We start from the raw sequence: 16,391 nt of genomic DNA, 5'->3' as shown, positions 1-16,391 counted from the left end.
TTAAGAAAGAACTGTCTAATTTCGATGGTTATTAACAGTACTTGCCATATTACATAGGATGCCGTAAATGACTCTTAAGATGTGAGCCATTGTTTCTTAGACAGTAACGTCTTTATGGATTTTTCATAAATGGGAGAAATAACAATTATGTTTTCAGTCATACATTTGCAGAACCAAATAGTAATGCTGGGATTATAGTGAGAATGAAAGATGAACTTGTTTGAATTCACACATAAGGAAGGATCCCAAACAGCTCACTGTATAATGAGGAAAGAAGAAAGCGGAGAGGGATTATGGGCAAAGGGAAATGCTCAAAAAATAATGAAATATGGAGAGGAATAAGATAGATTAGCTTACTAAATTAAAAATGTTCTGACAAAGGAATTTCTCTTGAACTCAATTGATTTTTTCCCTGTTTACTCTAAAAATTTGATAATGAGATTAAATGTTTGTAGCATTTGCCATGTTTAAGCACTTGGCAAATATTAACTCATATACTTCTTCCTGTCCTACAGATGAAGACCCTGGCCCAGTGAGATTCCGGCACTAGCCTTTGGGCACACAGCAGCAGAGCCAAGGAGTGGGGGTCTGGAACTTGTGACTGCAGGGCTCACTGATTTAACTGTGCTGCTTTCCATGGTCAGGGGAAAGGTGCTCCACTTGCCCAGGGGTTGCATGCCCACAGAAGAGTCAGAAAATTAATACCCAAGTGCTCTAACCTGAAAGATATGTAGAAGGGAAAGTGGCTGTGAATCCAACCCACTTCCTCTGCAATTTCAAATTTAGACAGAGCCCAAGCTTCAGTGGTTGTAGATCAAAACCATGGGGCATATCATCACAGAGGCAGACCTCAACCCAGTGCAGCTCCTTGTCAGGCACCTGTCACAACGCCCTTGACCAACAAAAATTGCCCGCTCTTTTTAGACCCACAGTTTAATATCATATCAGAACCAGGTATGGATGGAAAAGAGGGATATAAACTAAAGAAAGCACCACACAACAGTACCACTTCACTTTTGACTGCTGGCTCATTGTAAGAAATAAAACCATTTTAGGTTTTACTATTTTAGCTAGGCATGGCAACTATTCTCTGCACAAATACCATCAGCCTGCTTTTACAGATGAAGAACTCGGTGCTGAAAGGATTGGTGGAATTTATGAAAGACATAAAGATAGAACTTACAATTTTAAGGTTTTTATATATTTGAAATGCAGGGAGGCAGAGAGAGACAGAAAGGAGGGAGACAGGGAAGGAGGAAGTGGGGCTGAGGGAAGGAGAGAAAGCAAACTCCAAAAGCCTGTGATGGCCAGGTCTGACACAAATGGAAGCCAGAGGCTGTGACCGTAACCCTGTTTTGCACATGGGTGGGAGGGACCGAAGTGCTTGCTCCCTCTGTGTGCCTCACAGGGTGCACCTTACTGTGGAGCTGGAATCGGGAATCACGCCTCAACGCCAACCCAGACATGAGTACGGGATGGGGTGTCTCAGCTGCTGCACCAAGTGTCTGCCCCCAGACACAGGGAGCTCTAGAACTTAAATCCAAGTCCACTGACACTGAAGTCTGGTCTTGTGAGCTGGCTCTTACAGAACAAAGAGCATAAAGTTGAAAGGGAGCAGAGGCATATAGCGAAAATAATCATAAGCTCCTGAGCCTGCTTCTTTGCAAAAAGGTTTTGTTCATTTAGTTAATTTCATAAGGTAACAACATAGTTACACCTTTTCAAAACAAGATTAATTTTTTTAAAAAAAGTAATTTGGAGCCAATAGAATAGCTCAACGTTAATCATTTGCCTCCAAGGGCCAACATTCTATATGGGCACTGGTTCATATCCTGGCAGCTCCACTTCCCATCCAGCTCCCTGCGGATGGCCTGAGAAAGCAGTTAAGGACGGCTCAAAGTGCTGGGATCCTGGACCCACATGGGAGAGCCAGAAATAGTTCCTGGCTCTGGTTCAGCTCAGCTCAGCCATTGTGGCCATTTGGGGAGTGAATCAGCAGATGGAAGATCTTTCTGTCTCTCTTCTCTGTAAAATCTACCTTTCCAATAAAAGTAAATAAGTAATTTTAAAAATTTACTTAGAAATCTCTTTGTAAAATAGCAGATAGTATGGAAAATGTACTCCTACAACATCTGAGACCCTTAAGCATACCCTGTTGCTCTGCTGTTTTAGAACACAGGCAGAATGGAAAAGCAATTGGCTCAACAGGTGAATCAAACATTACATATTGATGTGTCTGGTTCAAGTCCTGGTTGGTCTGATTCTGAGTTAGCTTCTTGCACTTGCATATGCAGAGAAGCAGCATGAAGGCTCAAGAACTTGGGTCCCTCCCAGTGTCATGGGGGTGGGGAGCTATGGGTTTCTGGGTTGATGGCTTTACTCTGAGTCAGCCATGGCTACTGTGGGCTTTAGGGGATGAATTTATGGATGGAAGATCTCTGTTTCTCTGCCTCTCAAATAAAATGAAAGTAAATTGAAAATTCAAAAAGCAAAGTAGTCAGTAAATAGATGGAATCAATTTGGTGCTAATATCAGTGATGATAGTAATATTCTGCTACAAATATGTATTCATCATGATTATTTTTCAAACACTGTATTAGGAAACATGAGAAGTTGTTCTCATTCTATTATGCTTTTCTGGGAGGTTAAGCTGGTTTCCTGGATCAGAGTAAACTTGCCTTCTTACTCCAAATGTTGACTATATTTACTGTACATCTAGACTAAGTCAGTAATATTAACCAAGCTTTAGCCCCCTGATGCTTAATGGAATAAAAATGGAATCCAATGTTATAGAACAGGGAGCCCACACACAGTCAATGAGAGAGAATGTGTGATTGGCAAATTACGGTTTGTAGTAGTATGGTATAATGTCTAGTGTGCTCCTTAGTATTACTGTAACAGTGCCTGGAAAAACCAAATCTACAAACTATTCAGTCACTCTCAGTATCTCCGTGTCCCTTGATCTTCTAGCTCTGGCATGGGACAATGTGTTTATCAACAATTTATGGATTTTTTAAAAAACTTTCACAAAGTTTCTTAGAGATTTTTCTGATTTTATTACTTATTATCAGGTAGTGATTAATCAATAATTGCCATAAATTGTGGTACTATTAATTATTATATGCTTAACTAGATATTATTTTAGAATATTCAGGAGTCCGTTCTGGTGTGGCTGTCACAATTAGAATCCTTTTCGGATTCTAATGAGCTGCATGAACGTGGTAAAGCTAACTTTTCCCCTTATACATCAGTTTCATAATCAATAGAGGAAGAATAATAATAGCAAATATTATAAACTATTGACAAGAAGTAGAAATAATTGGTATTAAACATTTAAAAGAGTGACTAGTATAAAGTGTTTAAAATATTCATCAGTATTATTTAATTATTAAAGCACACTTAAGGTGAGTATTCTATCCATTGTGTTTTTAAAATGTTTATGTTCATCCACTTGAAAAGAGGAACACACACACACACACACACACACACACACACACACACCCCTTCCATTCATGAGTTGAGTCCTCATGAATGGAAATGCCTGAAGCTTCCAGTATTGAGCCCAGCTGGAGTCAGGAGCCTGGCACTCCTCCCAGGTCTCCATGAGAGTGACAGGGACACTTGACACATCCTTGCCTATACCAGTGGATAAGTGGGGTTATGGGAAAGCTGAATAACTCTGCCAAAGACACATCATAGGGGTAATCTCTGAAAAAGAGAAAAATCATCCTTTATCTTCCAGTCTGCACCAAGCTGTTTCCTCCAGCAGGACTCCGCACAGAGGGATTCCCTGGAAACCACAGCCTTCGGGTCACCTTGCACTCCTCCAGATTGGAGTTGATCAAAACAGAAAGGTGATCTTTGGGAACAAACTTTGAGGAAAGAACTGAATTCCTCACACTTGGAGGTAAGAGCCATTCTGTTACCTTGTTACCACCAGCACTTTATATGTTCTGGGAACTGGAGACAGTACGTTGAATGTTTAATTCAGATCTTTGTATGAGCCAGGCACTATTTAAGGTACAGTTGACATGGGAGTAATAATAATGAAACCCTTTTTCCATATACACCTTAATATCTAGTAGAAGAGTCACTAGTAGGACATTTAGGTGGAGATGTTAAATGGGTAGGAAAATAGACCTGAAATTCATGACCAGTCTAGGTTGAACTATATAAATGCTGGGGTCATTGCATTTAAAAGATATTTAAGACAGTGGAACATGATAATATCACTCAGTGCATAAATTCTGACAGAGGACTTCTCTAGCATGAAGGAATAAGCAAAGGCCTTAGAAAGGGTTGTAACATGCACCCCACAATAGGGGAAGTCCAGGGTAGGATCTAGCCAGAAGTTACCCAATTTCTATGAGTTTCTTTCCACAGTGAGTATACTTTCCTGGGATGTCTTCCCACCTTAGCGGTGTTCATCAAACCGAAAATAACTGAGATATATTAGACATGCATTGAATGCAGACACAATATTCCTCACGTGTTAAGATATTTGTACATGGAAAAGTTGTGTCTCTTTTTTCCATAAGATCCTGCTACACATTTGGGAGATACAGGTGGTCTTCCAGTGATGTCACTTTGGCACAACCCAATCTCAATCATGGCAAGCACTTGGGGAGTGACTCCACGCACAGTTGTTTTCTTGTTGTGTATGTTTCTGCCACTTGTATAATTAAAAAATACATGTATTTATAAAGAGATGTGGTCTCAGAGAACTCAAAAGAATCTCATGAATCAACAAAGACGGGAATTTATAGTGTAGGATCAGCCCGGTTAGAGAGGCAGGATCATGGCTGACTGGGTCCGTACCTGGCTAGTTAGTTGCTGCATCCTTAGCACCTGGGATAATGTCCACGTCGTGGTAGCTATAGAGAGCTGTTCATGAAATGACCAGCACTTGCTTCCAGCTCTGCTGGTTGATAACTATGCTAATTTGAGACAAGTCATGTGAAACTCAAATCCACATTCTCTTCATTTGTAATGTATCAATAACAACTAACACTTGATCATTGCCAGGATTAAATAGGATAAAACATTAAAGGATCTTTGCACAACTGCATGATGCCTCCAAAAATCTAGACATGCTCTTTGCTACGCTATGAAGGTTGTGCCTCTAATCCTTCCTTCCGTATCTGTTTACTTCAGGTATTAATCACCTAGGGCACCTACAGTCACCCTGTGACTGAAGTGCATTAAATGTGATTTTAGTACCCCCAGCAACACTCACTGGGGACTTATTTCCAAGCATATTCAGAAAGCACTGTGATATACTATGGAATTGTTTTTCCTACCCCAAGTATCAATTGAGAATGTATTGCCAAAAGGAAATAGGTTTTCTCTGTTAGTTCCTCTCCAGAGCTTGTCTTTTGTTATTTTCTTTTTAATGAAAATTTGAAAGCAAAAAAAAAAAAAAACAAAACCAAAAAACCTGGGCCAGTTTTACTGAAGAGAGTTGCTGCACATCACACTCAGTTCCAAATCATTTTGCAAGAAGATGGTCTGAGAATAAGGCTAAGCTTTAACCCTGCAATCTAAGCAGGTAGTAAAGCCATGTTCTCCATTTACAGACCTGGTGGTGTGGAAAATTGAGTCTGCTTGAAGTGTTAGGTCCCCCATTTCAGTTATCTAAAGAAAGCCAACAGAAACCAGACTCATTCAGTAGCCATGTATTATTTCTTATGTTACTGAAAATGGAAAAAAATATATATATATACATGGATAGCTGATTCAAAGTTATCTTACTATCCAACCATAGAGGTATTTATAAAATTCCAAAAAGTACTTTTTAAAAAATAACCTGTAACATACTTATGTGTTTCCATTGATGTTCAAATTTTTCTTTTTCTTTTTAATAGCTACCACTCCAGTTTTCAGCCCAAACTGACAGTAGGTAATCATGGAAAAATATAGTGGCAAACAAAAGACTTTAGCATTCAAGTAATCCAAATATAAAACAAAAAGGCAAAAGACTAGTAAATAATGCATCTTATTTCAGTCATGACTTGTGGTGGGCATTGGCCTCATCGTTAAGATGCCTATGTCCCACGCTGGAATGCCTAGCTCCCATGTGTGCTTCCAGCTCCTCACTCCAGCTTCTTGCTTATACAGAATCTAGAACTCAATTTTTGGGTCCTGACACAAAAAATGGGTGACTTGGCTTGAATACCTGGCTCCCAACTTAGACCAGCCTTCCTGTCATGGATATTTTGGGGAATTAATCAGCAAATGTGACATCTCTCTCACTCATTCTCTCTTCCTACCAAATAATGATTTTTAAAAACAACTGAATTTAAATCATTACACGTCCTTCAGGCATTTTAATCCTCCATGTTTAAGAAACAAAACAAAACTCTAGCATCCATAGTCTTTCTTCTTTTTACCTTATCTGGATCAATCACACCCTTATTGGGGGAATCACTCTGCTTCTCTATCTGTCATTTAGTATTATCCAATATTTCAGAATGTTTTCAGGGATACCTTCACCATGTTTCCAACTCATCCTTACCCTTTCATTATCTTTGTTACCCTTTACAGGAAGGACAGTGTAGAAGAGATGACCCTAAATACAGGTGGACACATCTCTGCATTACATGTACTAATTGTGAGATAGTTTGGCAGGTATTTGCTTGTTTTACTTTATTCTTCTTAGTTTCACCATTCTAATAATAAGCTTGTATAATATTAGTGGCAATTATCTACGCACAGAATAGCCATGACCCTTTTAATAAAAGTTGTGGACACTACTGTTTGCACAGATCTAGAAAAAATTTTTCTACTACTTTTACTACTACTTTTTTTTCCTCTCTCAGCAGTGTAATGGCTTTGTGATTTATTAGTCTGTTATTTCATAACACTGAGTTTCTCCTGGTTCTTTGATTTAAAAACCAATACCCTATGGGTTTGATAGATAGTTTTGACAGTGCCTTGTCTTGAAACGTTGCTGTTGGTGTGCTGTTAGTCTTTTCTCTGACTTCAAGTTCATCATCCATCCTTCTAAATCTGAGACTTGCATTCAGCCTCCTCTGTCCTGGGATGAGTGGAGCCATCTCAAAATCCAGTTAGGATCAGAGATGTACTAATCAGCTTAAAAATTTTTTTGGATAAATAAAATTAACATGAATTCAATATAACAGTTCTGTGGTTAGTGAAGTCATCCTTACACTGGTTGCAAAGTTTCTCAAAACCTGTTTGCTTTTTCTCAGATTTTTCCCCCATTTCCCCATCTTAAAATAAGGCTTTTTTTTTCAGGTACCTAAAAATGTTCCACCTGCCTTTACCTCTTTATGAAACGCACCTAGGTGAGATCCAGTCTCATCTGATCAGCTGCAATCATTGTGATCGCTATAGTGACAGAACATCAACAGCAGCTGACATGTGTGGACTACCAACTCATCACTGCTCCACAGTGGCTAAATATTGTTCCACATGTTCAATCACATCCTTTGAGCATACACACAGAATACTGCCATTATCATTACCACCTCACAGATGAGAAGTGGAGACCAGAAAGGGTGAGCAATTTGCCAAAGATTTTTATAGTTAGCTACAGGCCCACAATTGACCAGAGTAAATGTACCAGTCCCATAGTCATTACACTCCGATTCTCAACTCTAACATTTGTCTAGTATTGCCTCTTAGAGCATTTCACTTGTACTCGTTGTATCTGAGCGATCTATGTACATGTCCATTTATTTCAGCACAACACCAGCCTTCAGACAGAGCAATTCACACACTCCCCTGGGCCTGGCACTATTAACTTCCCAACACATAGTGCTCCATAACTGTCTGCCATGTGGACATGAAATCTACTACAACTGCCGGCAGGAAACTGCTGTCCTGGGAATCCTGCCTCAGGCTTTCCTATCCCAAGACCCCATTCGTGATTGAATGAGCTTTCCCGGTAGATATATGAAGGACCAAATAAAAGAATGCCATCATTTCATTTGTCACTAAATACCTGTGTGGCTTTGGGAAAGTCACTTAATCTTTCTTTGAGTTTGGAAAATGGAGGTTATAACCCTTGGCTTTGTTCTCGTGGAGAGGAAATGAGGCATTCAGGAGGAAAAAAAAAATGTCAAAAACCTGTGAATCCCAGACAAAGGCAAAGACAAATATTCTATTGGGTAAGCATATGGCTAATCAGTACATGACAGGGCTGATTGCTGTTGAATCTGGCTTAAATGGAATTTATAAACATCTCCCAGATCCTGCCTCTCACAGGTGATACAGTATTATAACAGGAGGAGATGAGATGCTGGTTTCATGGTCATCATCATTTGTCACAACCAGAAAGAGGAACACCATTTTACCATTTCCAGAACCTTGGTTGCTCTGAAGGAAATCTGGGCATGGCCTGTGACGCTGCTTTGTTAAGTGGTGATACTGGGGCCCAGAAAAGGAAATAGCTTGAAGACCAGATCTTCCTGGACGATATGGGCTACATTTGGTTTTTTCATGTGGAGTAGGTGAGAAAAGACCCTTGCTTTGCTGTTTTATAACACTGACTAAAAACATTGATCATACTTGCTAATGTGATTCTATCAAACCAATGAGATTCTCGTGTCTTCATTCCCTGTCATGTAGAATGGGCATAACAGTGTTTCTATCACAAGAAGAATTTTTTGGATATAATGAGTTAGGATAAAAGAAGTTAAACTGTGCAAGCACAGAGCAAGTACCGGATGCCTAATAAATAAAAACAGTATTGGAGAATTCTGATACAGCAATGTTGAGCTCACATGCAATGAAAATGATGAATCTTTGTTTCTGATTGAGCTGTTTCTTTTGACACTAGTATCCCATATGAATGAGAATGCATCCCAGCTGTTCAATTTCTCATCCAGTTTCCTATTAATGCTGCTGTGAAAGCAGCAGAGTAGCTCACCCCTTGGGTCTCTACTCTGAGATGGGAGACGTGGTTGTTGAACCAGGCTCTTGGCTTCAGGCAGGCTCTCTCACAGCCGGCATCTGGGGGATGAACCAACTCATGCAAGATCTTGATCTCTAACCTAGTCTTTCAAAGTCTTTAAAATAAATATAATTTAAAATTAAGTTTATAAACCTTCACCAGTTATGCATCTGATCCTCCCAAAATTTTCTTGGTTTTATGCCTAGGTCAGAACTTTCAGTAAATTCACCAAGCAGTTAACATGACATTAATTAATTGTTGGAATGTTAAGTGACTTTAAGAAAAAATTCCTGGCGGTTACTGTTGTGTTTTTAATTGGCAACACATTGGCAGTTCAAGCCACTTTTCACAAACATATCCACCCACAGCCAAATGCTAATGGCTTCTGTGCCAAGAGACATCTAAAACTTTCCATGATCAATATGCTACCAGGAAAAACAAACACACTGAACAGTTATGTGATATACGAAAGTAAAAATATTTAGTGCAGTTGGGAAATTATGTATTGTAATTATGCATGGCAATGAGCCTGCGCTGGCTTATGAGTTATGGGTAACCTTGTCTCAGTCACCTTGGCAAATCTGCTCTGCAATATCTGCTCAAGTTGCCCACAGTAATTCCAGAAATGAAGCTGTAATTTAGTGAATCAATTATTTTCATTAAATGAGGGCACTGAGACAGTCTTGTGTAGATGTTATGATGAATCAAATTTAAGTAAAAATGTACACAGGTGTAAACATGCATGGAGTTAAGTGTGTAACACTCTTGCTGTACCCCTGATCATTATCTATTAAGTAAGCTTCTTGTCACCATGATATAGTTTGAATAAAGAGAGACAATAATTACTTTACCATTTAGTAGGAAGAACTGAAATGCAGAAAGATGGAGTGAATGAGTTACTTAGTGAAGAGACAGAAACATAGTCTTGGTAGTATTTGTGCTCAGTGGGCAGGGTGGGGGAAGACTAGAAATTTCTTGATGCTAAGCCATGCATGAAGCAGGCAGTTCAATTCCTTAATCTTATAAATAGCTGCTTGATATCAATATGCATTTTTGAACCATTTGTCAGCACTACAGGAAACTGACAATTCAAAAGGAGCAACAGCATACTGATTCTGAACTGTCACTAGTTCAGTGAATCCCAACGTCAGGGTCCCAGGGAGGTACAAAGTTGGGGAACTTCTTCAGTTAGCCTCCTGACTCCCTTGCCATTTAGTTAAAGGTGACTCTAAAACTGCTAAGCTGACTTTTTTGGATCACATTATTGAGACTCCTTCTAGGTCTCTCACTGGATCTGGCCAATGGGAAGTACCAAGAGGAGATCACAGAATGGGGGGAGGGAAGACAAAGGTTATGGTCTTTATTCTATGGATTTCTTCCTTGGTGGGTTAATGCAGCAACTGCATTGGTCTTCCAAAGGTCAGACTCACTATGAAAGCCTGCTTTCACAGTTGCAGCTACAGCTGTCTCCACACGTGGGTAATCATGAATCTAGAAATAACTTCAATGGGATGCATAGGGTGCTGCACTAGCTTTTTTGGCTTTAGAAATACTGCCTGCACCTCTGCAAATAGTTCCTTCACAATTCTCCATTGCCTCACTTTTATATGAGCTGTTCTTTTCTTCCTAGGCCTTCATGCTGAATCACAGATTTTTCAGTACTGGAAAAAGCTGGATTGATTGTAAGGTTATTCCAGATTTTCTTCTACAGACTCCATGCTTTTGAGCAAATTATTTACCTTTTGTAGTTTTCAGAGGTAGTGAGGAAGAGGAGAAAAAGAGGGATGGAGGAGGAACAGTAGAGAGTAAAGGAGGTTGAGGGGAGGAAGACTGTCCTGGGGAAGCAGCAGTCGGTTCTCTATACCTTGCTCCCAAAGATGGGACTAGAAGCTTAAGGTTAGTGTGAAAAAGAACGCACATTACAGCAGACAGCCACCCAGTGGCTGGCTTGTGAAGGAGAATACAGCTCCCAGGTGATGGTCAAGGCACTCTGAGGACCAGATACAGATAAATCTTCCCATGTTACCATCAAACTAGAAGGTTCTCTGAATTAGGAAACACTAAGCACTCCATAGTTTAGTAACGAGTGCTGTCTACTTTTATTTTTTATATTCATATTGCTGGCAAAGCTTACATTCCTTCCTTAAAGAATGAAGTTTTTCCATAATTCTGGAGAAGAATGACACTTAGCATAAGTATGATGCATCTTTAATACTTTCAGTCCCTTAGCCTTGGAATGAGATTTGGTGGAAAAAGTTTGAGTCACCATAAAGGTCCTGTAGAATTAGAATGATGCTGCTGATTGTTATGACTCCCCGGGGCACACCCTACAGCCCAGGGTCGAAGCATGCAGTGTCGGATCTTTGCCCTAGTGGTCTAGGCTTCTTTATCACTCTGGTATCTGATTTCCCTCATCTACCTCTCATTCCTTGTCCTCTTAAAAATCTTTCAGTCCTTTTCCTAACTGTTTATGACCCAGATACAGACAAATATCTAAGACAGACACCTGGCAAGTGTAATAATAGCATTAATATGGGTAGTGTAGTGTTATGGCTTGGATATTAGTTTGGGTAAATTCCTAAGTCACTTTTGTTAAAGCCTTGATCCCTAAAACCCTGAATAGTTAATGATTTATACCAATAGTTACTGGATTAATGTAGAAACTTATTCCTACAATGGTAGAGCTTTTATGAAGTAACTAGACCAGACTAGATTGTTACGTGGAGGTATCATGATCAAGTCATATAGGGAGAGACCATAGAGCATAGAGGATCAAAGCAGTCCCCTCTTCCTGGTTGCCAAGTGAACACCACTTTCTCTCCTACAGCCATGATGTAAACAGGTGGGGCCCTCTCTATGAAGAATTGTGAGCTTCCCAAACCATGAGCCTTTATAAAAGTTTATGTTGTGCATCTAGTAACAGAGGCGAAAAGGTAACCAAAACCCTGGTAGAGCCCCTGGACTCCACAAATCACAGGAAGTTTATCATGGACTCAGTATCAGATATTTCTATAAGAAATCTCATATTTGTAGAACAATGTTAGTATTTTTTTTGTTAAGGTAGCAGTTTTTTTGATGTTTTGAAGAAAGACTGTCTTCTCACCTAGCTGACAGCTGTATTACATTCCCCACACACATCACTGGGCTATGACACCATGAGATGTTAGTGCACAAAAACAGAGCAGCACATGACAGCCAACTTCTTCACTAAATCAAAATATTCCTGTGTCATATTTCTCTTGTCAACAAGTATACACGACTGCATTTTTTCCCATTTAGAGATGCTTATCTCAACCCCAAAAGAGAGAACCAATGATTCTAATAACCAGCATTCACTGACAAACAGTGGCAATAAAGCTGCCTGTGTAGTGTTAGAGCTTGGGCTTGGTTCTGGATTAAGGTCTTCCAGGAAGCCAATGGTGCGTTATTTTTCATTCATCAAACAATGTGCATATGGATGTAATAAAAGAAAAATCTAAAGGCCTTTTCCCTCAATCATTGTAACATTTTTATACATGGGATAATTACTAAATGAAGTCGCCTGTTCTGCTCTCCCACTCCCAGATTTCGGTGTAAACTCTAAAAGAACAGGACTTGTTTTGATGTGTTTTATTTATTGCTTAATCTCCAGCAAAAGGCACAGGAACTGGCATATTATAAGTTTTGTTGAATGAATAATTAATTAAATCTTAGGATTATGATATACAACTATTGGCTGGTGCCAGTGAAACAAATTGCTATCCTATTCTGAGAATCTTCTCTGGATATATTAGGTTTATTTCAAATTCTTCCCATATTTTCTCCATTTGTGTTACAGAAATGAGAAGAATTTTAGGGAAGTCGCTTTTTAAAGTGCTAACTGAATCCATGTGTTCCTACAAAATAGATTGGCAAAAATCCATACAGGTGGAAATGTGGAATAGCACCTCATTCTTTGAAATGACTCCCCTAGCTTTGTAGCAGTTCACGCCCTCCCCATCCGGACATCACCTTCTGATGCTGGGTAGTTTGTGTATGAAGGTACATTGGTACCTAGAGAATACTTGCAACTGTACATTATGGGTTATATAAAACGTATTTACAAAATAAATCAACTTCCCATGAAAATGTCTTCTATTTTCCAAAATTGGAGAGGAAAATGAGAGTGTGATAATTATATGTCCATTTGGTTAACCCATAGTAGCACTGGCTAATCACAAACTGGTGTGAGCATTGCTGGGCAGGCACATTGCAGGTGAGATCAAGTCTGCAATGAACGAATATTAAGTAAAGTGACTGTTGTGGGTTGGGTGGGTGGGATTCATTTAATCAGATGAAGAATGCCAGCCAAAACAGTCTTACTTGATTAAAAAGCTATAAATCAAGTTTGTAGCAACAGATCCTGCCTTAGTTTTCAGCCTGCCAGTGTGCCTTGTGAATTTCAGCCATGACAACCCCTTCAATTGCACGAGCTAATTTCTCTGATTAAATCTTCTCACATATATATGTGTATGCACACATGCATATGCAAGCAGAAATATCAGTTATGCTTTTTTAGGGAACCATGAGTCAAACCTGGTTAGCGTCTGCCAAGAAGAGGAGTCACATATGTTTTAAATAATTCATACAGCAAAGTATTTATGTTCCTAACCTAGTGGTATTTCAGGAGTTTGGCAGTCTCTAAACTGCACATCTAGTTCATGAGAATCAGCAAGCATACTAGGTAGTAGTGCATCCAGCTGTTTGCTAACAACATCAACAGCAGAAATCCCAAGAGTTACTTGAGTCCAGTCCCTCTCCCACAGGAGCAATAGGGACACTCGCATGTTGTAATGCAGAATTCTGACACTGTCAGTGCGCCAGATGAGAAACACTTCCCGACTGCACAGCACAGCGGCGCTCCTAGGCCATTAGATCAAGAGGAGTGCACCCACAGGTTTGGTGTGTGTGTTTTTTTCTTTTTGTAGTACACATATATGGCTACTTTTCAGAAGCAGAGAACAGCAATGCACTCGGACCCAAACAAAAACCCATCAACAGTTTGAGGGCAGAAAAACAGAACCAAACCAAACTTGCTTTGAATAGCAGGAGACGAAGTTTTGGCAGCTGAACAGGGCAAGAGCTTCATGAGCCGCTCTTTAATGCTGCGCTTGGTGCTGTTCTGAGCGTACAGGAAACCTAGAAGATACGCGATGAAGGCTGTTAATGCAGAGAGAACCAGGCTGCCCACAGCATTCTCACAGGCAGGCAGGGCGGGGGTGCAGCCGTGGCTCAGGCAATCAGGCAGGGATCAGGGACCCAGGGAGGGGAAGCAATTCTTTTCTCAGGATTTTCTCCTTATTTAGGTTTTGTTTTAAAACTAAGAAATCATTAGTACATGAAAAAGGAATCGCCAAAAGATATCCCTAATTGCATAAGTGAAATTCGGTGGGTGGTTTGTTTCTGGTGTTAGATCAGAAATAAAATAAGTATAATCAAAGGAGTTCATTAGAATGAAATTTCAATATTCATGACAGCCTTGAGGGTCTGCATAATTTTCTGTTTTCAGTGCTTTCTATCTTTGATTATAAGGAGAAGGTGGTCTGCATAACTTATCCGCACCACAGTTAGCGGTGAGTACAGTTGCCTTTCCTGAACGTGAGACAGTCTATGCCCTTGATATGTACCTTTGGTAGCATGTGCCGACATGCCCAGAGATGTGATGGTCTCACTTTTTCAAGTGTGAACATAAATGAATGGGACTTATTCAGCACAGTAATTCCAAAGGAAGTGATGAGTGTTGGTCAAATGTTCATCTAGGAACAGAGAGAAGTACCTGTGACTGCAGACAGCTGGAGAGGATTCTAGGAGAATCAACAGGAACAGGACAAGCAAACTAGCAAATGCCAGAAAGAACTTTGGGTCAGGAAGGCAATGGCTTACCCCCTGAGAGTGCTCAGCGGCCTGAACATGTATGCCAATAAATATCTCCCCCGGTTCATTCCGAAGGTGTCCAAGATAAAGCCAGAGTCAGAGGGAAAATGTAGGTTGAGGTTAAGTTAGAACACAGACCTGGGAAAAATTATTGCTTGTTCTTTTTCCATCGTATAATTCTCACTTTAGAATTCTAAGAAGTCCTGACCACAAGACTATTGATCTATTTCCACTTGGAATAGTTATGCCAGAATCATGTTATCTATTGGCCAAAACATTTGCGTGGGAAGGTGACATTAATCTGTAAATCCATAAATCACTGTCTTACTGAAGCATCCTCTAAAACTTCGTTTGTTCTTTGGGGAGAACAAAACAAAAACAAGGATCTTTTGTCAAGGACCCCAAGACCTTGCATGATCTGGCTCTGCCTCAGGACTGCATTTCCAGCCATGCCTCCCTACTGCTTGGATTGCCAACCACTGACCACACTACGGTTCTTGCCTTTGCCTAAGCTAATAATACTTCCTCCTGGGGATGGAGAGTCAACGAGAGCTTCTGACAAGTGATTGAATAAATCCCCTTTGGATATCTAAAGCAGTCCAGTGGCACTTCCTGGATGAGTGTCCATGTGAAATCACCTCAAGTCAAATTCATCTGCAATTGACCCTCTTTGCTTCTTCCTTTACACATTTAGGACATAACCACTCAAATAGCTTCTCCTTTGCAGACTTGTCCGGGGTGTTACTGGTTTGCTGTAGCTCTCCAAGCTGACAGTCTGCTGCTTTGCTTTCAGTTCCCTTTCAGTTCCCAACTCCATAGTGCAGGCTGTTCCCTGTTTGGTCAGCAGTTCACAAAAGATCCTGATCAGCTCAGCTCTGCTTGTTTTCACCGACTGGGGAGTGAACCAGTGGACAAAAAATCTTTCTGTCTCTCCTAATCTCTGTAGATCTTTCCAATAAAATAAGTATATTTTTTAAAAAGATAAATACGAGAAGAGTCACATCATAAACTGCTAAAAACCAAAAAGAAGAAAAATCTTAATATAAAAAATCTGCATGCATTTCTGAGTGTGATAATATGAACATGTTTTCTTATAAGAAACAGTAAAGCAATAAAGCCATCTGATTATTTAAAGTTCTTAGGTTAAAATCTTAGGTTAATGGGCTATCAACTTGTAATTCTATAGCATAGTACATAAAAATAGCTGCTTAAGAATGAAAGTGAAACATTAAAGGGATTTTCAGATAAACAGAAGTTGTGATAATTCATACACATTACACATAATGGTGAAGAAATTTCTGGTTGAGGAGAAATCATAAGATCTGGAAAGCTGAATCAACAAGTAAGGATAAAAAACATGAGACAACAAAGGTGCTCAGGAATACAAAATATTATTCATTTTAGTCCCCCGTTTACTTAAAACAAAGATATTAGTTACAGATGGAAAATGTGATAAAACAAGCTCAAGGTTAGAGAAGTATGAGTTGAAATTACTTGTTTCGTTTTACTGAAAGAAGCACAGCATCAGCTCTAAATTGTCTGTACTTGAATTAAGCATATTACAGTCTCTAGTTGTTGAGGA

At 39.7% G+C, this 16,391-nt stretch overlaps 1 protein-coding gene across 3 annotated transcripts in view; it reads right to left on the bottom strand.

Moving 5' to 3' along the window:
- KCNIP4 (potassium voltage-gated channel interacting protein 4) overlaps window positions 1-16,391 on the bottom strand; it is a 193,231-nt gene that overhangs the window by 105,727 nt on the left and 71,113 nt on the right. The window contains exon 1 of one of the 3 annotated variants that reach the window (XM_058670261.1): window positions 13,969-14,049. The exons of the other annotated variants lie outside the window; for them this stretch is intronic. Coding sequence (XP_058526244.1) covers window positions 13,969-14,024 — 56 coding nt within the window. The 5' untranslated portion in view covers window positions 14,025-14,049. Of the gene's footprint in view, window positions 1-13,968; window positions 14,050-16,391 lie in introns of those variants that run through there. 3 annotated transcript variants of the gene reach the window in all.

Source organism: Ochotona princeps, chromosome 11, assembly GCF_030435755.1.
Source record: "Ochotona princeps isolate mOchPri1 chromosome 11, mOchPri1.hap1, whole genome shotgun sequence".
Taxonomy (NCBI): domain Eukaryota; kingdom Metazoa; phylum Chordata; class Mammalia; order Lagomorpha; family Ochotonidae; genus Ochotona; species Ochotona princeps.
The sequence above is the reverse complement of the archived record's forward strand: the minus strand, read 5'-3'. Positions and strand labels throughout refer to the sequence as shown.